Here is a 27085-nt window from a genome sequence, read left to right on the forward strand (position 1 = left end):
ATATTTAAATCACTATACATAGACCTCAAAGACTCCTGATTCCCAACACCACAAAAAACTCGGACAGCATTATTCTGGATCACACGGATTGGATGAACTATCGAAGGGAAAGTACCAAGCCAAATCGACGAGCAATACAAAATGTACGGGTGAATCAGGGAAAAATATAACAATCGTAGAACATTTGGGGGGAAAATATGTTTTAATTTGCGCATCATACCTAAGTTACGTGACAATATTTTCGAAACTGACTTCACATGATCTTTAAATGATAGGGTTTCATCAACATTGATTCCGAGGTATTTGGTGAATCTTGTTCGTTTAATAATTCCCCGCTCCGTAACTATTTCCGTAAACCAAGGGTAAAAATTCGGAGATCGAGAGAAAATAACAAAATTTGACTTATCTATATTCAGGTCAAGGTGGTTTATTTTAAGCCATGTACATATCCTGCTCATTGCTGCATTTATCGTTGACATGAGCAGTTCTTCTGTAGGGGCAACACACACCAAGGTTGTATCATCAGCAAATAAGGGCATAGTAAGCTGGGTCTTACTCATACCATTGTCAACAAAGTCGTCAATTCTGGGCAGAGCTTTCACAACATGCGGTAGATCATTAATAAAAATTAAAAACAGAGTCGGACCCAGTACGGATCCTTGGGGAACCCCCCAATTAACAACATTTTTACTAGACAAAAATCCTTGTAAATTGACATACTGCTGTCTATTTTGAAGATAACTGCACAGCAAACTCAATGTAGCACCCCTTAATCCATAAAATTCACATTTTTTAAATAATATTCGATGGTCAACAGTGTCAAACGCCTTAATTAAGTCCAAAAAAACACCAGCTATCCTAAGCTTTTTATCAAGAGCATCATTAATTATAGTAGTAATAAATGAAATCGCCATTTCAGTTGTTCTGCCCTTCCTGAAACCAAATTGATTGGTATGTAGAAGTTTATGACGCTCCAAATGCTCATAAATTCTAATATTAATACATTTTTCTAAAACCCGTGAAACAACAGGTAATAATGAAATTGGTCTATAATTCCCCAGATCATTCTTATTACCACCCTTAAACACAGGAGTTATTCTTGCAATTTTAAGACAATTGGGGAACTTCCCTTGCTTAAAGCAAGCATTAATAAGGGACGTTAATATATGTGAAATGCTTGGAAACACGGCTTTTAAAACAAGAAGGTTAATGGAATCACTCCCAGCCGAAGAAAAAGTTAAACTACCACATATATCTAAAAAAAAGTTAGAAAAAATTTGCGGATCTGTGATATTGTGCCCATTGTTTTCATTTATATTCATAGATTCAAAAAAATTACTTTTAGTCCATTTTGAAACCAAGCTTTTTTTATTTATTATTTTCGATTCTTTAGTCTTTCGATGTTATTATCATGAAATTATACTTTTCTTATTCAAACATTTATAGACTTCAAATTTCTTACTAATATGCCCTCTCGGTTCCTAATTGAACCAGTTTGATTTCAACTACTATTTGAGTTCCATAAAATTTGATGTTAGTGCTCTTACAGTTTTGCTATCAAATCTTGTAATTGTGACAAAAAACAAAAAACGGTACAAAAGCACAAGTCGGTGCTATCAAGAAACAAAAAAAATCCAACTTCAATAAATTCAGTACTTCGTAATCTGAAACAACCCAAAGAAATTTTTTTTAAATCCTGGTTTTCATATGTGAATAGACCTAAGAACGGTTCAGGGGACAACATAGGTTTTTATTTCAGGTTTTTATTTCAATATAGGTTTTAGTTTAGGAGACAACATAGGTGTTTATGTCCCTGGTACTGTAGAAAAGAAAATATATTTCACTTATTAACCCTTGTTCAAATTTCTTCTTAAACGCAAATTTCTAAAAACTTCAACTTTTTCTTGTATTTCTCGTTTTTAAATCTAGATATTTTTATTTGTTTTAGGTGTTGTTGATAATGGCTGTATCTCCTTACCATCACGTGAGTTCCGGGCTCTGGTCAGGCCCTCTGTTTTTTGTTGAAGGGGTCACTGGTCTCATTGCGTGCTGTGATGATTTAGCATGCACGTAAGGGCGTTTCCTTACTTGATCTTATTTCCCACATTTAGTTTCATTTTTAATTTCTTGATCTTTAATTACTTTTAAAATGCCGCTTGACGTAAAAGCGCATGTTTTTCCTGATCTTGCTAGTTAATTTGTTCAGTAAAACATTTGATCATACGTCCCTCTGTGAGTTGAGCCGTTCTCAGACAACTTCCACTAAATTAAGCTTTATTCACATTTTCAGATTTCGGTGATATTAGTGATCCTACAGACACGTTAGTTTTCATCTTTTCAAAAAAAGAAGATTTCTTTCTGAGAGCACCTTGCTTGATTTGAGAACTTTATCGGCACGGTAGAAAATTTGTATTTTATTCAAGTTAACTTCGACATTACAAATGTCTCATGCCGACGATGTCGATGCCGGCGAAAGACGTTGACTTTGACGTTTCTGTCGTCAGAAAAAGCTATACAAAAAATTTGTCTACTCCCCATTCTGTCAGAAATTCGGAATTTTGAAAATTAGACACAGAAACAGTTAATATGCTAATTCCTGGCTCAAATCGAAATGATAAATTTAACCTTGAAGCTAGAGAAACGCTATAAATTCCTGGATATACTCACAAAAAAAAATTAAAAAGAGACGTAGCGCCCAGATTAACATTACATATCTAAAAACAAGCAATTAACGTCAATTCACTTGTAGAAATAAATCAAACAGTACATTGTTACAAACTTTGAGTAAGGAGCTCCAGCTAATAATAAAGCTAAATAAACATTCCAAATTTCCAAGCATATTGAAGATTGAATGATTAAGGACGAAACTTAGCGCCTTACGAACGTTAAAGTCTAAAAGAAGCATGATCGTTTTACTTCTACAAATGAATCAGTAGTGAAGATATATCATTTTATGGGAATTAGTGCTACCAAACTCAATTTGTTTTTTCTCTCGACTCATTTTATTCAAATAAATGCTAGTCGTATATTATATAATTATTGCGATGTCGAGTTTAACGACGCCTTTTGACTACTAAAGGCCTCGTTTCCACCCTGCTGTGTATTACAATGGATGAATTCAAAATATGTTTCGTATTAACAAACCCAGATCAAATCAGCGCTGCCACCCCAGGACTAAAGCAAACAACGTTGTTACTCATTTCAGTTTTTTTTTTGCCAAATTTCTGGTGACAGAAAAAGAAAGTTTTCTGTCGTCAGAGAATAACATGAATATACTGTCAAGAAAGCCCAATCGGCCGCTACCTCATTTGGTATCTATTTTACTAATTCTTAACTCCTTTAACCATCAAACCCTAATATTTAAACACTAAACCTATTAAGTCTTAATTACTAAACCTTTAATTCCTACTAAAAAGATCACACAGTTGATTTAAGTACCCTGTATGAAATTTTTGCATCTTTTGAGGGTAATTTTTGAGATTACCACCATACAAAGGTATCTTTTCCTCATAATTTACTTGCACTGATTTTAATATAATTTATTTAGTCTCTAATAAGACCGTATCCAGGGGGCGGGGGCCAAAGTTTTTTGCCCTCCTCCCCCTCCTGATTTTTGTTTATTCGTAAAAACGTAACAAAGATGCATAAAAACAAATTGTTTATCTCTTTTTTAAACCCCCTCTCCCAAACTAAATTCCTGGATACGGCTTGGTCTCTAGTGATATACTCTAATGATAAAAGGTAAAATCTCGATTATTAAACCATTAATTCCTATTAAAAAGATTACAGAGATAATTCGAGTGTCGTCGACCAAATTTTTGCAAAACTAACGAATTTTTCCATCTTTTGATGGTTTGTTTTATACTTTATTAATGTTGATTTAAGATAATTTCTTGAACCACATTGGCCTGCCATAATATAAAGAAAGAAAACGATCAAAAATGGGGTTTTTAAAATACTGAAAAATAAAATACTGAAAATAAAATGCTAAAAAAAGCACGGAAAGCGAATATTTTGAGAGAATAGCTGTCTCTCTTCTTCAGTGTGAGCAAAATAATATAATCAAGGAAAATGCAAAGGAAAAAAGGAAAAAAACCCGGAAAGTCAATAAAACCAAAAAATAAATAAAATTCAATAAAAGCCAAAAATTATAAGAATTAAAACAAAATACCTAACAACCATAAAGTGAGTCATTCGCCAATATCCGTGGTTTGCACAAAATCCAAAATATTTTAAACTGCCATCAACAGATTTGTTTATTTAATAATTTGTATCAGTAAATTTATTTAATAAATTGCTTATTATAAATTTCAAGGTTATGCTTTACTTTTCAATAAATTTGTTTATTTTTAGAATTGTATGGCTTCTCGGTTTCACTATCGCTGGGATTTTGCTGGCTTTCGCAGTAGCGTGTGTTGCAGCCGTTGATCTTGGAGTTCTTCTTCGATGTCCTTCAGGGGATGTTGCTCAGGATGCATTCATTCCACCGTTTTGTTGTAAGAATTCAGTTGTTACTAGGTTGGGTCCAATTCTACCTCGTTTAAATCCACTGTATAAGCCTTTGAAATCTTGTTACATAGCCCCCCCCCCCCAACAGTTTATATCAAATATCAATTATAATCATAATCAGTTATATCAAAGCCATAAATAACATGGATCATACGGCATTCCACGAAATACTGCGCACCTTCGCCAACATACTCTTTCGCCAATGTTCCGGTATTTATCGGATCGATATCTACCAAATTCATCTAATCTAACGAACTCTAATCTAAATCTAATCTACTAATCTAATCTACATCTAATCTATATCTAACGAACATGCTAGCAGTGATGTATAAGGGCTGTGTCTCGGTACGTTCATTCCGGCATTTTGTTGTAAGAAGTTATTTAAGGAATAGGCCAGTAAGAAAGCCACTAAAGTCCTAAAGCTGCTCTGTAAACTCACAATAAATACCACAATTTTTAAAATTTCTTTTGGTTGCTTCAGAATTATTTAAGTTTCTAGGACGATGTTGCATTTTCGTCAGTTTTGCCACGTTGAGCCGTGAAATCGAATAGGCAGAGTTCGAATTTTTATTTCTCATAATGATATCAATCTGATGTTTCCTTGTAAGGTTCCGTAAGGTATTTAAATGGCATTGTATGGGGCCATTGTTCATTTATGAACATTACAGTTAAACATTCTATTACCCGAAATTAATTTGGGGGGACTACTCCCCCCCGAAAAAAATTGTCTGCCTCAATACAACGTAGCAAAATGCCTGTAAACAAATTCGTAATATATTCTTAAGGTTTTTTGTACCCCCCACCCCCTTCTCTGATGGAAAATAACCCCAAAGTCCCAAATATATGGTATTCTCTGTTTAAGGAACACCTCATCGGAAAACTTGCCCATTAAAACATTTGGTGTCGGGCAAACATGTAACTAACATGTCAGTAGCTTGCGTATCATTGGTGGTCGTCTTCCATTCTCCCATTTTGTTGGTAGAATTTCAGTCATGCTAATGACCTGTGAAACGAAAAATTTTGGTGGGCATAGAAAAACAAAACAAAAAACGTATAAATGCTGATTAATGTAGATAATATTAAGGATAAAGAAAATAAAGAACAAAGATCCTCCAAAGGATCTTTGATGCGCAGGGTGTTGAATTGATGTTTCAATTGCTGGGTCATTTTCTTTTACAGGGACAGGTAGCAAGCCTGTTGCCCAACCTCGCGGCTCCTGTAATCGAATCCTGGGCCCCGTATTGCCCAGCAGAGCATTAATCCACTGTGTCGTCACTGGGTTATTGAAACTGTTAAAAAGTAAAAATCGTAGATAAGAAAAGAGCCACGGGTCAATGTCCCCGTTCCTTTGCAGAAGCTCCCATCCTATGCTCGTATTGAAAAGAAATAGTTGGGTTATTCCAACTACTACTGATAATAACAAGTCACCCCAGCACCAAGCCGCCTGAGGCCAACATAGCTACGCAGGTTCGTCCTCCATCCCAATCTATCCAAAGCCTCCCTCTTTACACCCTCCCACGAAATTCCCATTTCCTTCAAATCTTTCTTTAAGGCACCCTCCCACCCCAGCCGCGGACACCCTGCTTTCTTTTCAGCCCTTGACGGATCTAGTTTGTCACTGTTTATTCTGGTTATATATATTTATGTTTTAGTATCTAGTTTTTTTAGTTAATTTTTGTTTATCACTGTTCTTTTTTTGGTAGTACATTTCAGCTTATTTTTTTCAGTTTATAATATTTCTTATATAATTTTATACATTTTTTTCTATTTCTTTAAATCATCGTTGTGACACTTCTGGATCATATCTAACGTTTTCTCAATTCTGAGATAATTGGCAAGCCTGTTCTCAAGGGGAGGATCATCAGGGTAGCATAGATCAGAAGGATGAGAATGTATTTTAACATTGACAGACCATGACAGGCAGAATTTTTCTGTCTGTAAAAATGTCTTTTAGTGAAAAAATGATTGGCTGGACTTTTTAATATTTTTATTTTTATTTTTACTCATGGATTACTGCAAAAGCTAACAACTAGACTTCCCTATAGAATCAGAATTTTTTCCTTTAAATCGCAATTATTTTAAATTATTTTTTCCAGTGACAAGGTGGTTTGAGGAGAAGGAAGCATGTTAAGGAAACTACTCTTGCTTCATAATATGCTGAGAAATTGTAGTTAGCACATTTTGACTGCAAATTCCTTTTAAAATGCCACAAAAAATTAACGTAAAGAACGGGGGCTGACGAGGGGGGAAGACTCTCTAATATACGGAATAGTTTCTGTTCTTTTTATCTTTTAATGTCGCTATTTACTTTTATTTGAAATTTTTTAAGGTAGTGTTTGTTACAATTGTCGAACTCCATGAATAAAACCCAAGTTATAAAGAAGGGGAGCTTTTGCCCCCCCCCCCCCGGATAATCAAAGGGCATCAGCCCTGCTGATGGTTCCTTTGAGAGTATCAAGTTTATTTTCGGCGGGAAAGTTTCAAATCCGGTCTATAGATGTAATAGCGACGTCTTGGTCTATTGTTCTTTAAGTAGCATTAACTAAATTAGCATTACATTTAGTTGTGTACTTGTTTCCTTTTGTTGCTATCGTTACCCCAAAGGGGGATGATATCGAACGGTAAGGGGACTCTTATCACCGATGTGCTGTGACAACTAATTATTATTTTTAATTGCTTGTTTAATGTGGAAAACAATTTGTTTCAGAGGTTTTATCGCAGTTTCATTTTCCTAATCTGTATTACTGTGCAGATCCTCCCTTAGAGAACAAGCAGCATAGTAAATGTTTTTTGACAATTATTTCAGAAGTATTGAAATATCAGATATATTATTTAAGTTTGACAGTAACAATGTATCTAATTCACAAAATCTATTCAAAATTTTGTCTCAAAATCTTAATATCTAGCTCAAATAAAAGGGCTTAAACTCCATCAAAATCACGTACAAACCTTCCGTGCTAGGACAGATTCTGGGCATCAGAGATATATAATTAATTTTAATTATTTTATTTTTAATTTATTTATTTATCAATTTATTGAGTTTAATCTATTAAAAAATAAAGTCAGATTAGGTTCAACAGTACTAACTCAATTAGAATTGATGTAGCACACGACCGATGGGGTCATTTGCTACAAAGAGAGGACGGGTAGAAAGCCCTAAGGGTAAGGAATACGGTATTGGATATTACAATCCCTACCGGCGGTGCTGATCTCTGTTCCATGGCTTTTTAGTCAGGAAGTGCAATGGGGGCTAGCCATCCTGTGCTTTCGCGCACACTTCCTGTTTACCTTCCCCAGGTTTCTCCAAGTACCCAGTTAGAGCTAGGTCAATAAAATCCCTAAAAGTACCAGCTAAAATGTAAATTGCATGAAAACTTTAACTGTTACAGCAGAAGACATCGATTCAAATTCTGCACTAAAAATTACATTGAGTTAATATTACGGGCGACAGGTGTATATTGATTAACGGTTATTGTTAATTTATCTTTTTTAAAGATAGTTCAGTTATCTTAGTAAAGATATCTTTATAGGTTGAAAAAGAAAATGGGCTGAGTAGCAGCAACAGAAATGAAATAGATATGCTCGCTTTATTAGTCTTTATTTTTTAATTTAATATATTTTTATACATCTTGAAGATTTAAAGTTAAATTTGAAGCTGAAGTTCTAAAGAAATGGATTATTGTTCAGGGAGTCGTGCTTGGAAAAGCAATAAGGTTTTTTTTTCAACATTGTTTGTTAGTGCAAATTTTCACTGTAAAAAAAACTGGTATTTTATCTAATTACCCATTGTATGTAGGTCGTAGACTTTCACGAACAAAATAAAGGATAAGGATCTAAAGTATGAGACTAGATTCTATGTCATTATCAAGACCTAGGCCGATATCGATTGTCTTGACCTTATATTCGGAAATGCTTGAGATGTTTTTGTAATGCGTTTTTAGCCACAAAAAATTGCGTTAGTTTTAATTTAACTATTTTAATCTATTAAACAGATCTAAAAGGTGTTATTGTGTTTATCAACACATTATTGGTAAAGATGACGTAACTACATACAAGACAATGGTACTATATACGCCAATTTAATCTGAACTTAGAGCACTAAATTATTTATGAAGTATTTTTAAACTAAAAAGGATTTAATTTGTTAAATGTGTTGGAAGTGTAAATTATAGCTTTTTTGTGAATAATAGAGTTTATTAGAGCTGAGAGGTGTGTTAATGCTTTTCCTTTTCTTTGGCCTACTGTTTGAGTTGACTGAATATTAAAGAAACTATTATCCGAGGAGCGATTATACGCCCTAGTCCTGTAGATAGTAAGTCTGCTTTCGAGACCTAGATTTTATCTTTTTTAACCTCGTTTCTTCTTTATTAAGCAAATGAGAGATCTCACTACCACTGAACTATTGGAGTTTTCCCAAATTTCCCCGAAAGAAAATTGGGTACTGCAAAATCTCTACAGAATCAATGTTTAAATATACAAATGTTAACGTAAATATACAAATCGTTAGTTTTCGAGGATTTTTTGCAAGACCCAATCTTCTTTGGGGGATATTTAAAGAAAACTTCAAAATCCCAAGATGGTGGAAACACTGAAAGTTTAATTTTAGAACTTTAGGAACATCATTATTTTATTAACTAATGGGTCACCAAAAACACAACAATCAAATCTCCATGTAATACTAACGAAAATAAACATTCCATCAACATTTGTGACTGTAGCACAATGCGCAATTCTTTTTCTTCTCTTTCTCCATGGGGGGGGGGGGAATGCAGATTTGAACTCGCAGACAGCGATCGGTATTTTGGAAGCATTTATGTTCATTTTTCAAATTCGAACCAAATATATAGTAAAAAATGAGCCAAAATATAGAAAAATTTACATTGATGATTTCTAAATAATTCTAGGTATTTCGGAAGCCATATAATTTTCTAATACTTCTAGTTGAGCCAAAATATAGTAAAGTCTACATTGGTGATACTGGGCAATTAATTGCTGCTGGTCTCCACATGCTTGCTTCATTTGGAGTCCTTTATTATTGCTGCCGATATGTCTACTCACGGAAGCCTAGAAGTGCTGTAAGTATTGTGACAGGGTTGCCAGATGGAGGTCATGATTTATGGGGTATATGGTTCTTTAACCTTATGTGTTTGCTCAACAAACACATACCGCTTGGTTTGTGTCCGAAATATTTGTTAAATATACTCATTTCGGACTTTAACCGGTGAATGTCGACATTCACAAGATTGCGCTCTTTCTCGGTAACATATATATGTTACCGTGAATGTCCGAAATTCCTTTTTCTCTGCTTGGATTCAATTAACTTTGCGAATCAGCTTTTTCAGTCTTATGCAAGCTATGACGGTAAAAGTTAAAGTTAGGTTGGATTATGTTACTTTAAGCTTGGTTTGGTCAGGTTAAATTTGGTTCTAAATACCATAAATGGGCTAAAACCTACAATTTACATTCGTAAGATCCATCCTCATTTATCAAAAGAAATCAATGGTAAATTAACTGTCAGTTGTGACAAAAACAGTTGTCATCCTTATGATTATGATCATATGATCAAAGTATGTATCAAATATGGTGAACATGATCATTGTGATCGTCGTTTTCTACTGTTTCCTAGACAATTAAATTAAATATAAAGATGAAAAAACTACACTAAAAGTGGTCGGACATGTATAAGATTGACACTTCCCTATGTACCTGTTAAATATAATCTACATTTCAACCATTTATCTTTAGAAAAATATGACTTTTAAAAAAAAGATCGCTTTTTAAACAAATCCCTTTTCAATATCTAAAACAAAACGCGCGTGGACCAGTTTCAGCAACTACGAAAGTACCCTTGAGCTCTTGAATTTGCCCACCTTATTCAATCGAAGACATGAGCTACTAATGAAATTTGGGAATTCACTATTAATAAACGAAAAGCACCGGTCCATACTTCCACCCATCCGCATCAATGAGCAGACAAACTAGGAATAACAACAAATTAGAACCAATCAAGTGCCGTACGAAACTCAAAACACAGCTTACAGGGCAGATGAAATAGAACATGTCCGAATACGCGCTACTAGGATAATACTTGGACCTAGTTTCAGCAACTACGAAAGTACCCTTGAGTTCATGAATTTGCCCACCTTATTCAATCAAAGACATGAGCTAATAATTAACTTTGGGAAATTACTATTAACAAACGACAAGCAAACTCTTTTGTACCATATTTCGTAAGAGCATTTAACAAGTGAATTGAAAGCTGCACCATATTTCGTAAGTGTATCTAATTAGTGACCATTCTGTGATTGTAAAAGTAGCAAAATTTGCCGTTCACTTTCGAGTGCTATGATAGCTATTTCAATAAACGAATACGAATACAAATCTATCTCAAACAGTTTTTATGAAGTTCTCTGAAATTTAGTCATGCAATTTAGTCAGTCATTTCAGATATTAAATAAAGAAAAACTAATTTTTTTAGCTGAAAGTAAGGAGCGACATTAAAACTTAAAACGAACAGAAATTACTCCGTATATGAAATGGGTTGTCCCCTCCGCAATCCCTCGCCCTTTGTTCTAAAGCTTTTAATTGTTTTAAAAAGTAGAATTATGGCAAAGAGGCAAGCTTTAGCGTAAAGAGCGAGGGATTGCGGAGGGGACAACCCATTTCATATACGGAGTAATTTCTGTTCGTTTTAAGTTTTAATGTCGCTCCTTACTTTCAGCTAAAAAAAATTAGTTTTTTTTTATTTAATTTCTGAACGTTTTTGAATTAATGCATGTTCGGTTTTGGCTCTCCACACATAAATTATTAAAATGAAATTTGTATATTAATTCTTTTTTGGCCAAATGACTTTCTCTTAGTTTTGATCAGACGATTTTGAGAAATAAGGGGTGGAGAAGGAGGCCTAGTTGCCCTCCAATTTTTCGCTTACTTAAAAAGGCAACTAGAACTTTTAATTTTTAACGAACGTTTTTATTAGTAAAAAATATACGTAAGTTAAGAATTAACTTACGTAACAAACCTTCATAACCTTATATTTTTATTATGTATACGAGGGGGTTTGTACCCTCGTTAATACCTCGCTCTTTACACTAAGTCGTAAGTTTTGTCCCAATTCTTTAAGAATGACCCCTGAATCAGAAAGGTCGTAGAATAAATAGTTGAAATTACTAAAAATACTTTAGCATAAAGAGCGAGGTATTTATCTCCTCCTAAATACCTCGCTCTTTATGCTAAAATATTTTAGAACCCCTCATATGCGTAATAATCTCTATTCGTTTTAAGTTTCAATGCTACTCCTTACTTTCATTTGAAAAAACGTTTTCATGTTTATTTTTCATTGTTTTCTTATAGTAATGCTAGAAAATCCTGCGCCCTTTTCATTGAATTTTTCTTCCCCCATGACAGATTCCTCCAAGGAAAGGTCCTCCAACATAGGCCCCTCTCCTTAGCCCCACCCCCAAACAAAATAAAATCCCCCTGTAAACGTCTGTACACTTCCCAATAACCATTACTATATGTAAACACTGGTCAAATTTTGTAACTTGCAGCCCCTCCCCCAGGGATTGTGGGGGAGTAAATCATCGCCAAAGACATAGTTATTATGGTTTTCGACTATGCTGAACAAAATGGCTATCTTAAAATTTTGATCTGTTGACTTTGGGGAAAAAATGAGCGTGGGAGGGGGCCTAGATACCCTCCAATTTTTTTGGTCACTTAAAAAGGGCACTAGAACTTTTCATTTCCGTTAGAATGAGCCCTCTTGCGACATTCTAGGACCATTTGGTCGATACGATGACCCCTGGGGAAAAGAAAAAAAAAACAACAAAAAAACAAATTTTGCACCCGTGATTTGTCTTCTGGCAAAAAATACAAAATTCCACATTTTTGTAGATAGGAGCTTGAAACTTCTACAGTAGAGTTCTCTGATACGCTGAATCTGATGGTGTCATTTTCGTTAAAATCCTACGACTTTTAGGGGGTGTTTCCCCCTATTTTCTTAAATAAGGCAAAGTTTCTCAGGCTCGTAACTTTTGATGGGTAAGACTAAACTTGATGAAACTTATATATTTAAAATAAGCATTAAAATGCGATTCTTTTGATGTAGCTATTGATATCTAAATTCAATTTTTTAGAGTTTTGGTTACTATTGAGCCGGGTCGCTCCTTACTACAGTTCGTTACCACGAACTGTTTGATTCAATTAATTGTTAAAAAATGTTTTGTTGTTAAAAAATGGGTTGCAACTGATATTTTACAAAAGTTAAGGGCAAAAAGACAATTGTTTCTGCTTAAGTTTTATTATCTCTTATGGCCCCTTTCATCCAATCCTAATTTGGTGTTTTATTAGTTAGTTTTGTAGTGCTTTTTAAAGTGTTCTTTTCTCTTTATTGTTAACTCATTTTATAGACTGAGTCGGTTGCAGGGGAGGGATGGAGGAGGCACTGACCCAACCGAAGAAATTTTAGGGGCGCAAAATTTCAACTAAATAAACTAAAGGCTAAAATCGTTTTGCAATTTATTTTATTAAGAAAAAGTAGAAGTTGTAGATAATAAATGAAAGTAATTAATGAATTTTTAATTGAATGATAAATTAAAAATGAATAAAAAATAATAATTAAAATAATCAATAACAATTGAAAATAAATAGAAATTTTGCTAATAAATGAAAATTTTGTTAAAATTGGCCTTAAATTTTTGTGGGAATCAGAGAGGTCAGAACCGCCACTGATAGCTTAAAAAAAAATATTAAGGTTAGCTTACTAAGTGAAATTTTGTTCTATTGCATAAATTCCCTTGAACTTCTGAACTAGAGCTTTTGGCTTATTAATTCATAGCAGCAGTTTTTAGTTAGCATCCTTCAAACCAAAATTAGATTCCTCTATTTGACACCCTTACCCTAAAGTCTGAAACACACTGAATTATGAACTTAAATTTTTAAAAGGAAAGTTAGAGTACCAAGGAAATCAAAATTAAATATTTTTTAACTAAAGGGATAAATAGGATAGCTTAGGACAGCCCAATTAGTATTTCTAAAGAGATGTTTTTGTATTAAGTCAGTTAGCAATGGTTGTTCTCAAAAATGATGAAAAATATGGTTGTAATTTGGTTGTTTCAAAATTATGAAGTTTTTAGAGCAGTACTGCGTTCTTGTCTGTCTTTCCACATTGAACCGTGAAAATAAACAAACGAAACTAATTAGTTAAATTTAGCGACTCTCTTCGTCCCTTAGATTTCAAACATTAAATGTCTATTTAATCTCTATTTTAAATAGAGAGATTTAAATGATTAAATATCTATTTTATTAAACATTAAATGACTCCCAAAGCAAACTGAACCTTCAGAGGAAAGCTACACCTTCTTGACCTGTTTGCTCTGAAGTGTTTTATCTTAGTTTTTGCCAACTGAACCTTCATCCAACAAGCCAACTGAACCTTCAAAGGAAAGCTACACCTTCTTAACATGTTTGCTGCGATATGTTTTATCTTATTTTTGCCAATTGAACCTTCAGCCAACAAGCCAACTGAGCCTTCAAAGGAAAGCTACACCTTTTTAGCCTGTTTGCTGCGATGCGTTTTACCTGAATTTTTGCCAACTGAACCTTCAAAGGAAAGTTATACATTCTAAACCTGTTTGCTGTGATGTGTTTTATCTCAGTTTTTGCCAACAAGCCAACTGAACCTTCAAAGGAAAGCTAAACCTTCTTAACCTGTTTGCTGCGATGTGTTTTATCTTAGTTTTTGCCAACTGAACCTTCATCCAGCAAGCCTATTGAACCTTCAAAGGAAAGCTACACCTTCTTAACTTGTTTGCTACGATGTGTTTTATCTTATTCTTTTGCCAACTGAACCTTCAAAGGAGAGCTAACCCTTCTTAACCTGTTTACAGCGATGTGTTTTATCTTAGTTTTTGCCAACTGAACCTTCATCCAACAAGCCAACTGAACCTTCAAAGAAAAGCTACACCTTCTTAACCTGTTTGGTGCGATGTGTTTTATCTTATTTTTTGCCAACTGAACTTTCATCCAACAAGCCTACTGAACCTTCAAAGGAAAACTACACCTTCTTAACCTGTTTGCTGCGATGTGTTTTATCTAATTTTGGCCAACTGAACATTCATTCAACAAGCTAACTGAACCTTCAAAGGAAAGCTACACCTTCTTAACCTATTTGCTGCGATGTGTTTTATCTTATTTTTTGCCAACTGAACCTTCATCCAACAAGCCAACTGAACCTTCAAATGAAAGCTACACCTTCTTAACCTGTTTGCTGCGATGTGTTTTATCTTATTTTTTTGCCAACTGAACCTTCAGCCAACAAACCAACTAAACCTTCAAAGGAAAGCTACACCTTCTTAACCTGTTTGCTGCGATGTGTTTTATCTTATTTTTTGCCAACTGAACCTTCAGCCAACAAGCCAACTAAACCTTCAAAGGAAAGCTAAACCTTCTTAACCTGTTTGCTGCGATGTGTTTTATCTTAGTTTTTGCCAACTGAACCTTCATCCAACAAGCCTACTGAACCCTCAAATGAAAGCTACACCTTTTTGACCTGCTTGCTGAGATGTGTTTTATCTTTGTTTTTGCCCCTATTTCTATTTTGATATGGTGCCCCTACTACCCAAAACTGCATACGAAGATCTTTTTATTAAAAATAAAATTCCTGATTTGTTCTTATTTTATAAGGCATATTTGGTTATGTAAGTTTTCACTTAACGAATTAAAACCGTAAGATTTAATTTCCACTGTCTTTGGTGCTTCAATGCGTTTAAAAGAAAAGTAATCTTCTAAGAAGTATCTACTTTGACCAAGGCCGTATCCAAGGAGAGGGGAATACCGGTTTTGGACCACCCCGTCCCCGAAATGTTGGTTCGGGTCTTAAAAAAATAGAGATACGGTATATAAATAAAAGTTTAATTTGGTAGTTTTTTTGCATTCCCTCCCCCGAACAAAATTCATGGATACAACCTTGACTCTAACAACAGAAAAAAAGCACGTTCTGCCGTGTCTAGTAGTGAGTCATTTTGAGATTTAAACTTGTGATGTATTATTATTATTTTATTAGCGGTAGTAATGGCTTGAATATTCAAACTAGTCCATTTTTCAGGCCAGCCGACGGAGTAGTCTTGCTTACGAAGCAGTTTCGACCAATGAATTTGCCCTTAAGCCAGCTTTGAGTCGTACAAGCTTATCAGGTATCAGTAAAGCAAGTACTCACGTTGAAAATTATCCAATGGGCATTATTCGCCACACATCTGTTTAGAAAAGATCTCATTTTGTATGTAGGTTTAGATAGATTTATATCAGTTTTTTTTTCGCCTTCTTACGTCTGAAAAGGTAAAGAGAAAAAGTGAGATTACTTTTTTTCATGATGGTGAAAATTGGGTTTTGGCTTCGTTTGTTTAAAATTGTGATGTGCTTTCGTAAGCCAGTCACATTATTGCTTATTTCTGGAGAGATAAAGCCGCTTTTCTTAAATCTGATTTTATTACTGTCCTGTGGAAAATTTTTAGTCAGTCAAAAATTTAAAAAGTTAAATTCCACCCAATTTGTCCTCCTGTGTGAAAATGTAAACCAGTAAAAAGGACAAAAAGTTTGCAGATTTCCTAGTAGTCCCTCTATTTATCTCTGGTTTAACTGCCACAAATAGACCGAATGATTGTTTTTATATTTTTTTGTTGTTTTAAACCCTTCAGGGGAAAAAATAGAAAATGTGAAATATGCAGAGACGGTAGATTTTGCCAGAAATTGCATTTTGTATTTGTTAGACATTTTACCTTTTACCTGTCTATGCCTTTGCCTTCTCTAGCCTAAAACACAGATAATGGGGAACTTATGAGGGATGGATTTTCGCCGATTTAAAAGAGCAAGCTAGGCAATGAAACTACTAACCCCAATTTTAGTATAGAGACTGGTGACATCGTTAAAAAGTAGAAAATCTAAAGAAAATTAGTTACTTGGTAAGATTAGTCTGCAATGCAATAGTAGCAATTTCTGTAGTAATTCCGAGCTGCTGAAAATTTTCTTTTAAGCGATAATTAATCAGTATTTTTTGTTTTTAAGAATTTTTTTTGGTTGAATTCCAGTCAGGACAATTTACGCTTTGGTTAGCTTGGGGAAATTCTGATAGGAATCACATCGTTGATTCACATTCACATTTTGAATTGATTCACATCGAATGTGAATCAACTAAGATCTTGGGCAATTTTCCTGCATTTTTTTTTTTTTTTTTTTTTTTTGTGCAGAATAAAAAAATACTGAATAAATATGCAGAACATAGTAAATTTTATATCAAATAAGTATTTTTTTTCTTAACATTTTTGGGACCTTTATTGCTTAATGGGTCCTTAAATTCTGGATCCGGAAAAATTCGTAAATTGGGTCGATTTTAATAAAAGTCTTGTATCTGCGAACCAAATTTAGTTTTCTTTAACTTTCAGCTCATGTTGAAGAAGGAGGCAATATAAATGTGATGGACACAGACGTAGAGCACGAAAAAATTCTTGTCGGCACAGTGTAGGCTTAGGCTGCCTTGGGAAAATTCTGATAGGATTAGCAGGTTAGCTGATATAGGACGATAGTCCAATTTGGAACAGAATTCTGTTTTCTTTGCCCCACTCTGAATTTTGAAGTACCTGAAAAGATAAATACGCAGCCGTTTTGGGTGAAGCAGAGTCGTCAAACGCTAGATGGCGCTGGTTTTTTTCGATATTACTGCCAGTTTCTGCTTTTATAAGTTCCCATACTCTTTAGCCTAAAAGGTATGCATTGGTCTTCTGCTTGCAATATTGAATAGTAATGAACGGATTGAAAACAAGACCATAGGCTTGAAAGACTGAGGGAAAAAAAATTGTTCATTTTGTATTATGGTATTTTTTTTTCATGACAATATTTTCGTTTCACTTAAAATTTCACAAAGAGAAAAGAAAAAAAAAACAGATTAATTAGTTAACAGTGGAACATACATTCATAAAAAATGGAATAAAATTTAATGGAATATTATGAACAGAAAATAAGAAAAAATATTAAAATACGAAGAAAGAACGCGAACGCCAGGTACAGTAATTATTCGCTTTTGCCTTTTCTCCTTTTTGCTTCCAGACATGATGCCGAGACATTCGCATTTTCATTAGTAAACGAACGCGTTTTTTTCTCCTCAGCGTTCACTGTATTAATCAATAGTTTTACCAATTATTATATTTTCATTTCATTTTAACCATAACAGAAAAAGAATCTAATTTAACTTTCTAGTCTAACTTAGAAAGTATTACCAGATTCATATATTTGAGTTCGTGAGTAAACAATGCTGATTTTGTTCTTTAGTGCGACATTTATTGGATTTACTAAACTGCGTAGGAAACATTTTCCTAGGTTAGGAAATTCTTGGTAGGTTAAGTTGGTTAGCCGTCATGACTACAATATAAATTGGGACTGAATTCTGCTTTCCTTATCCTTCATTGCATTTGAAAGTAGGTTAGCCGACATTATTACAACATAAATTAGGACTGAATTCTGTTTTCCTTATCCTCCATTGCATTTAAAAGTAGGTTAGCCTTGACATTTCACAAAGAGAAATTGAAACTAAATTAAAGATTTGACATTATAAAATAACAACATAAAAACATAGAAAAAGACATGTGTAGAAAATTGGGGATATGAAAGTAAAATACTGAATAACATAAATAGATCAGAAAAGAAGGTAAATGCCATATAACTATTTGCTTTTGTCCTTTCCTCATTTGGTCCTGTTAGTAAAAGCTTCCAGAAGTAAAGCCGAAATTTCTGGATTTTTGTTGGTATATGAATGATTTTTTTTTCATGTCCTCCTTTTTATTAAAAGTTTTACCCGTTATTATATTTTGATTTCATTTTGATCATAATTGAAAATTTTTATTTAACATAGAATATCATAAATTTATGCTCCTGAGCCAAAGATGTTGGGTTTGTTCCTCAGTGTGTGTTTTATTGGTTGTAAAAACTTGAGGCTAAGTTTTTTAGGTGGGGAAGGAATTCCCCTCAGTCTCAGGTCGAGTGAAAATTATCTTTCATGAGCTGGTATTCATTAAGCACCTATTTTAGATCGAACACACCTTATGTATCCTGTAGAAAATTAACCGGAAATTGTTAACCCCAAAGGAAATTACCGGTAAAATTAACCGGTAATTAACCGGTTAAGATAACCGTCCACTTTGGTGCCTTTTCAGTCGATATTCTTGTAATGGTTTTAAATATTATTGTCTCAGTTATAAAATTATTTTAATATATCCTTTCAAATACACAATTCGAGCTCGAGGCCTAAAAATAAATAGATTTAAGTTCAAACTAGAATACAAATTTTATAATGAATTATAGAATTTTTTGTTTAATTTAATAATTAGAATAAAAAAAAATTATCCTGTTTATTCTGTGATGTATCTGTTTTTATATTTTCGATGTTTGGAGAGGGGGGAGGACCTAAAAATATAGTAACCTTTTTAGACCACTGTTTTTTTGGTGTGTGGGGAGGAAGGTGGGCTCGTTCTTTCCAATCTTAGATGATGGGGAGGCTACCATACTGATATTCATTTACACCAAGTAACCCTTAAAACTTGTCCAATTTTTTTATCGTATAAGGTTATTACGGTTGCACATTTTAACACTAATATCTTAGATTTAAGAAATGATTCTGGGACCCCTGGGGGGGGAGGTTCATTTATTTGTTTCTATAATTTTGATGTACGGATTATGTATTGGTAAAAAAAAAAAATATAATTACCGTTTTAGACCGAGATTTTTTTTGGGCGGGTGGTTCGTCTTTTCCGATAGGTAGTGGGGGGGAGGCTGACATAATGATATCTATTCACAGCAAGTGACCCATCAAACTTAACCAAATTTTATTAGTAATCAAATTAGGTCATCATAGTCGCAAATGTTGACACTAATATCTTTGATTTTGAAAATAATTGTTAGGGCCAATGTGTGTAAGTATTTATGAATCTGAATGAATATTATGCTACACACGAGGTGATCCACCGGTAGTAGAAGGAGGCTGACTTCAATTTTACCTTGTGAACTATAAGTAATTTCTTTGGTAGTTTCAGTAATTTTCAGTTGGTACAACGGTGATATGTTTGTTATTATATTGCATTATAAATCATTCTTAAACTATCAATGATTTATCAATTAATCAAATATCCATTATTAATGATTTATATTGTATTTCAATTACAGGGTATGTATTTTGATTCTGTTCACACCTTTATTCCAATGAATGTATTAACTGAATTTGAATTTGCTTAATTCAGGAGGGTCCGGCACCCCCACCCCCTTCTGAGTACTTAAAATTTGAAAGATGATGCGTAAATATTCCCTTCTCCGCAATTTAACGCTTAAAAAACACCTAAAAATACCACTTTTGAATTAAAATCAACTTGGTGGAAGTGCTGAAAGACTTGAGAGCCATGGCTAATTGGAGTAAAGCCAAGAAGGTAATTGTAAAATTTGACCCGGCAGGGGAAAAGAGATTGTGTAAGAAAGAAAGAAAGAAATTGTTGTTGAATTAAATAAGATTAAAATTAAGTATAAAGCCGAAGTTGGAATTTTGTTGAATCAATAAAATAAAAACATGTAAGACGCTGAAATTAAATAGAAGCGAAAACTATTCAAAAGGACATGCCCCTGTATATTAATCCTCCTATTCTAATTTTGATGTCAAGTTGTCATGGTTATCTGTTGCCTTCATTTCTTCTTCTTTTTTTTTCTTTTTTTTTTTGCACAAGCATATTTTCTTTCCTATCTTTTACGTTAGATCGTCTCAGCTTGAAAACACATAAGAAAACAACATATAACCGAAAACAACAACATACAACAGAAAACAACAACATAAATATAACACATAAGAAAACAACATAAAGAAAACAAATTAAAAAACGGTTTAAATACTAAAGCACATAGTTCAATAGGCAATTTCAATAAAAATCAAGTGAAAAGGGTAAAGAAAAGTGTCATAAAATATGTGGAAGGGGAAGAATAAGTCAAAAGAGCAAATACAGGTGAAGCGTAATGGATATTTAAGACAGACTTATGCAGCTTGACCTCAAGAGTGGTTGTTTTTTCGCATAAAATTTGAATTTCGGTTACTTTAAGAGGGGGGGGGGGGCTTTCTAAATACCCCCACATAGTTTGGACCAGTATTATCTTCTCGCCACTTGTAAAGCGGAAGGCTGCTTTTGGTCATCCCATATTTATTGCTTTATCTTTAATGATAAATTCTGTACAAGATTTCCTATTTTGATAAACATTATTTTCCTTTTAGTTCTTAGGCAGTCAGAGCCGTTCCTTGGGTTGGTGGCACTCGGGAAAAATTAATTACTGTGCACCCTTCTCAAAACAAATATAAACAAAAAAAAAGAGTCAAAGTGGGCAATTTGGCACCCCCAAGTCACGTCGACTGAGGTAACTGTCCCGGTTGCCCCTCCCCCCTAGGAACGGCTCTGTAGTCAGTACTTAGTTTTCTTAAATTTATACGCTAATCTTTTACTAGTTTTCTTTGTAATTCTGCACAATGCTTCGTGTTTGATAACTCTATTCTCCTTTTAGATTTTGATCAGTGCTTATTGTTCTTAATTTTATGTGAATATTTTTGTATTACTAGTTCTCTCTGTTGGCAGTGTTTAGTTTTCTTATTTTTATACGTATATTATGTCTATTTTCATGTGTAACACCTCTTTTTTATCGTTCTTGCTAGTTTAATCTTCAGTAGTAGACTGCCATTGCATTATACACGTATACTCGTTTCATTTCTCTTTTTTTTGGATCGTGGCTGACCAAGGACGTATCCAGGGTCTTTGTCCGATGGGGGGGGGGGGTCAAAAAAAGAAAACTACAAAACTATTCAAAAGCTTGTTTATAGACATTTTGTTACGTTTTACAAATTGGACAAACATTTCGTTGTGGGAGGTGGGCAAAACCGGTAACCCCCCCCCCCCAACCTGGATACGGCCTTGCGGCTGACTAGTTACATTGACATTATTTTTCATTTTGTATTGTAAGTCGTATTTGTAATGTATTCAATATAGTCGCATTTCGTTTGTAATCAATACACTTTGTATTCAATGTACAATATACTTTTGGGGCCAACAATTCTTACAATTGCGTTATAATGGTTTTTACCAAAAAAAAATTATTTTGTCTTTCTCCTTGCCTTTATTAAAATGAACTAATTTTTATTTCGTACTATTTAAAAAAAAATTATCACTAAGCAATTCATATTTCTCCTATCATTAGCTGTATAAAGATAACCGTATATTTTTATACGTCTACAAGCTACAGATGTAGATACAGACACAGCTATAATTCGTTCAACATAGAAGGTCTTTCAATGTTCCAGTCGCCATAAGAATCATCTCAGGTAGCGAGTGTGAATTTATCCCTGAAGGCAACTTTTGTTCTCCTCTCGTCGTATTGGGTATTTTGTTGCTCAATTGGGTATTTAGTGTGCAATCATGGGTTGAAGCTTAATCCCCGCGCAGTTGGAACCGTTTTTAGTGTATTTTGATAGTTTCATAGTTGCATCTGTAATGTCTATAACTTCATTTGTGTCCATTTATAATTTTTTTAACTGAGTGAATAATTTTTATTTCATTACATTTTCAAGATATTTGTCACAAAAGGTGTTTTTCTAAGGATTGTTAGTGTAAATACATCTATAAACCATGTCTTTACACCATCTATAAGCCATAGCTATAGATGGTACTTAGCTTTGAGGTTTTAAAAAGGAATTTCGAAGTTTGAGCCAATTTTTTATCTCGAGTAGCGAATACTGACGTGATCGCTTAAAGCAGTCTTGGTTGATTTCTAGTCGTGCTACATTTTTCTGTTACAGCCTATACTCTCGGATGGATTTGTAATGCACAGAACAATGAAACGTGGTCAATGGACTTTTGAAGTACGAGCCACCTTCGGGATCATCTCGAGTAGCGAGTATCGACGTGGTCACTTAAGGCAGCATTGGTTGGCATTTGGTCTTTTTTTTTCTTTTCTTTTTTTTTATGTGTTACTCACACCGTGTAGGCTGCTTTCGGGAGGGTTTGTAATGCACAGATTACTGAAACGTTGCCAAAGGACTTTCGAAGTACGAACCACCTTCAGGATCATCTCGAATAGCGAGTACCTACATAGCTGCAGAAGGCAGCTTTGGTTGTCTTCTAGTCCTGTTGTATATATTACTCACAGCGTGTACTCTCGTAGGATTTGAAGCGAGCACAAGCCTGGGACGATATAAACGGACCAAATGCTTTTGCGGCATTATGTCTGTTCACTAAAACATGGTTCAGGTTGAGGGACGTTCACTGCTGGATCAACCAAACAAAATAGATAAATCATTTCCTCTTTAACCCTATCTTTTACTCATATTTGTGGGTAAAATTATGTGTTGCTGATTGAATGTCAAGGTGAGGCAATTAGTGACTTACTCGACAACCCCCCCCCCCCCATCCCTCTCATGTGCAAACATATAGTCCAAATTATATATTTTAAATCTATTCTGCCACTTCTCTTTGTTTTGTCTTGCGTAAGCTGAAAGAAACTAATGAAAAAAAAAAACGGTTCTATAATCCGTCAATGAATAAACAACTTGAGCGGTAGGGCGTTTATTATGCAAATACTTGACTTGACTTAAGTCCCCTCCGGCCTTGGTGGTCGTCTCGGGGCCTCCCTCCTCATAGGCGAATGTATTTGTTGCCTATACTGCTCTCTGTTTCGTGCCTCCCGTAGACCAGGGAGGTTGCAGTCGGAGAAGTTCTCCTTGCAGCACTTCGGAGGGCGACAGCGAGGGCAAGAACCGTGAATGCGACCTTTCAAGGCAATTTTTGGTAGTTGGTCGATGCAATTAGTGCACGTAAATAAATATTAATGATAATTTCAGCAATAAGAACAGTAATAGTATATAATTTCTTACTGTGTAAAAGAGCTCAAATCACTGTAGATAACTTGGGTACCGGCCGAGTTGCTGTAAACTATAGATAGCAGTAATTGATACTGCTGTCTACTGAGACTAACCTTAACAATAGTAGAGTTGCCCTCGAGTTTATAATACTTTTGGACCGACATAGGGTTCATCAGCTAAAAAGTTTAAAAATTCTTGCTTAAGGATTTAATCCTTGATTGAGGATTATTTAATCCTTGATTAAGGATTCTTGACACGCCAGCTGAGGTGTTGTAAACACTATAGTAATAATTTACACTGTTATATGCTGAAACTAATCTTACAATGGAGAAGTTCGTTCTCCCGGGGGGGGGCAATGACACCCTGCGGATTGAAATAATATATTTCTGCTCTTTTTCTTGGCAATCAGATGACTAGGGACTGAACAAAAATGCTAACTTTCTTCTCCTGTCTCTAGCAACAATCTACCCCCTCCACATCTCTACTCAAAAATGGTTTGTTAAAAAAGCTTCGTGACGATATAAAGAGATGGCTTATGATACGTCCTATTAAGGAGAGTTCTTTCTTGTTGCAAAATTACGTAAATCTTTTTAATTTAATCTTTTAACCATGCGATTCGCTAAGCGCATACACAAAAGCAAGTCATCTTCTTCAATAGTGTTTTACAGTATTTTGTGTAGTGTTTTATTATTTTCTTTTATTTATTTTCCTTTTTTCGTATTGGGTTTTGCACAGTAATATCAGTTTTAACTAGACCTCCGTTGCCTGTGCAACGGGAAGTGTTGCAGCAACTGTGCCCTGTTCCTTAGGGCACAGTTGCGGAGCAACACGTGCAACTGTGCCCTACGGGACACAGTTGCGGAGCAACAGTCTCCATTATGTCCTTCAGAGGACATTTTTCTAATGCGGCTTCGATTGTTATCTTGAAGCATCTTTGATATGGTTTTATTTCGAGCTCCTACTAAACTGAGTTTGGTAAAATGTTTAGCTGGTCCAGAAATAAACGAGAATAACACAATAACACAGTTGACAATTCTGAATATTTATAGGATGGATAATTACAATTTCAAGATAAACCAGAATTTCTTTAAATAATTGAAACTAGAAATCAAATTTTATGGCCATGACATCAAAAATCACACTTAATTCAATTCATTACAGTTATAACGGTAACAACTAAAATACCGCTGTTCAACTAATGTCGATATCATATAACTGGACCCTCCTCCGCCCACAGAGATAAGGTCAAGTTTGGACTCCAAAAGGATAACTAGGCCCGTCAGACTTACTTTCTGTGAAGTTTGATTGAGATCCGACAAATCGTACTGGTACTTCTGGAGTGTATTGGAAATGATACGCGATAAAAAAAACGGTTTTTATTCTTTATCTGGAAAACTATTAGGAATTTTTACACACTTTCTGAGGAACTTTTTAATCCATTTCACGTTATAAAAATAAAATAGACATCAAAATCGAAAATTTAAGAAAATTTCAAAAAATCGGAACGAGATTGACTTTTCCGGAATTATTTCCGTGAAATCTGTAAGAGCTACGGAATTTCATGCTTCAGTTCTCGAAAACATCAATAAAAGTTCTATATGAGTTCATAATTATTTTATCTCTAAAACGTTTACTTCCGAAACTTTCCGGGAAATCTGTAAGAGCTACGGAATTTCATGCTTCAGTTCTCGAAAACATCAATAAAAGTTCTATATGAGTTCATAATTATTTTATCTCTAAAACGTTTACTTCCGAAACTAGGGCCGTCTTAACTTGACGCCAATTCGAAGTATTATGTTTCGAGACGCACATTTCGGGAATTATTTCCGGGAAATCTGAAAGAGATTCGGAAATAACGTCTTAAAGTTTTCTGCTTAACTTTTGATGGTCTAAGCTAGGAAAATATAAAACAAACCAAATTCACCAAAAAATTTAAATTGCCCCGAGGGCATGACAAAACTTCCAAATAGAAAAACCCAAAGAAGGAATTTTATTTCGGAGAAACTATTGTAAGCTCCAGTTGTTAGGAGATCGAGACCTGTCGAACCGCGTTGGAAAAAAAATTCTAGCTGGTCCAGAACAGAAGTTACCTCTAGAACGTCGTAACTTCGGAAATTATTTCTTAGAGAACGAAGCAACTTGGTATATAGAACACTTCACTTCTTCTTGCATACTTTTCATAGCACTGCTCGAAAAAAATATAAGAAACATCAAAATCGAAAATTTGAGAAAATTCCAAAAAAAATCGGAACGAGATGCACTTTTCCGGAATTATTTCCGGGAAATCTGTAAGAGCTACGGAATTTTGTGCTCCGGTTCTCGAAGAGACAAATGAAAGTTCTACATGAGTTCAGCATAACTGTATTTCTAACAAGTTTATTTCAGAAGCTAGGGTCGTCTTAACTTGACGCCAAACATCGAACGCAGAGTTTCTAAGAAAAAACGGTTTTATTTTTTTTTATGGAAAACTGTTAGAAATTTTAGGAACTTCTCTGGAACTTTTTTACTCTGTTTCACGTTTCCCTTCCCTCTGAAAAATCTCAAATTTTTAACTCTTACCACTTCGGAGCTACAGGTCGCTGATCACGGTGAAAAAAAAAAAAAAAAAAAAAACTACGAAAGCAGTAGTGTTGCTCCGCAACACAATGAGTGAAAAAATAACAACTTAAAATTAAAGTTCATCGATAAGAAATGCTTATGTCAGTATTATTCAATTTACGTTTTGATACGTAAAGGTTTCAAACGTTTACGCTGAAAATGTGCATTTCTTTTCATTTTCCCACTGAAAACATATTGAACTTACTCTGAACTGTAGAATGCCACACCATTAGTAGAGACAACAAGGGGCTGAAAGTTCTTATTTGCTATCCCCTTCTTTAGAAATGTACTGACCCTCTCCTCACTCAAATATTCTTCTTCTTAAAACAACGCTGTGAAAAAAAAAACATAACATATACGGCATTTTTATGTTTTTTTTTGCAAAATTATAGTGTTCTGTAAATTCAATTTTTAGACCTTATTATTTGACTAACGTACTTAAAAGAAAGTATTTTCTTTAGATGGTGTTTTACAGATAATATTTTTCATAGACATGTTGGTCTTAAAGAAGTGAAACATCGTACGTGATGGAGAATATCATCAATCTTACAAGTTTAATGATAAGAGAGGCTTATTTAAGGTTTATTTAATTGAGCTAATACTTGTTTGCACTTGTTTTAAAATGAATATGATACATCTTTTGTATGCATGATTGTAATAACTGATTACAATATGTGGATAAAAAAAAACCTACATTTTGCGCTATTTCCAAATATACAAAAAACTTTAATTTTAAATTTGCTCATCAAAATTAACATGGGATAATGTGCATAATTTTAGATAAAGGGGTGAAATCGTGATTAAAACTATACAATAAAATTAAATTCACTATGTGTAAGATAATCCTTAAAATCGGGGAATTTCTCATTTTTCCCGAGAAAGATTGTTAAACATGCGTGTTTTTTTTTTTTTTTTTTTTTTTTTTTTTTTTTTTTTTTTTTTTTTTTTTTTTTTTTTTTTTTAGAGGTGATTGTAGCGAGTCAATGGCCCTAGGTTGGACCTCTGGTTCTTGTTTCGTGGTTCGTTCATAGAACGAAAGTTAAAAAACTGTTTGTG

General features: G+C 34.2%; 1 protein-coding gene across 2 annotated transcripts in view; it reads left to right on the forward strand.

Annotated features, from left to right (window-relative positions):
• LOC136036515 (uncharacterized) overlaps positions 1 to 27085 on the forward strand; it is a 59028-nt gene extending 31943 nt beyond the window's left edge. Inside the window, exons 3-7 of one of the 2 annotated variants that reach the window (XM_065718817.1) lie at positions 1949 to 2070; positions 4354 to 4496; positions 9451 to 9584; positions 15614 to 15701; positions 26996 to 27085. In XM_065718817.1, coding sequence (XP_065574889.1) covers positions 1949 to 2070; positions 4354 to 4496; positions 9451 to 9584; positions 15614 to 15701; positions 26996 to 27060 — 552 coding nt within the window. In that variant the 3' untranslated portion in view covers positions 27061 to 27085. Of the gene's footprint in view, positions 1 to 1948; positions 2071 to 4353; positions 4497 to 9450; positions 9585 to 15613; positions 16744 to 26995 lie in introns of those variants that run through there. The other variant, XM_065718816.1, reaches the window with a different exon arrangement.

Source organism: Artemia franciscana, chromosome 15, assembly GCF_032884065.1.
Source record: "Artemia franciscana chromosome 15, ASM3288406v1, whole genome shotgun sequence".
Taxonomy (NCBI): Eukaryota; Metazoa; Arthropoda; class Branchiopoda; order Anostraca; family Artemiidae; genus Artemia; species Artemia franciscana.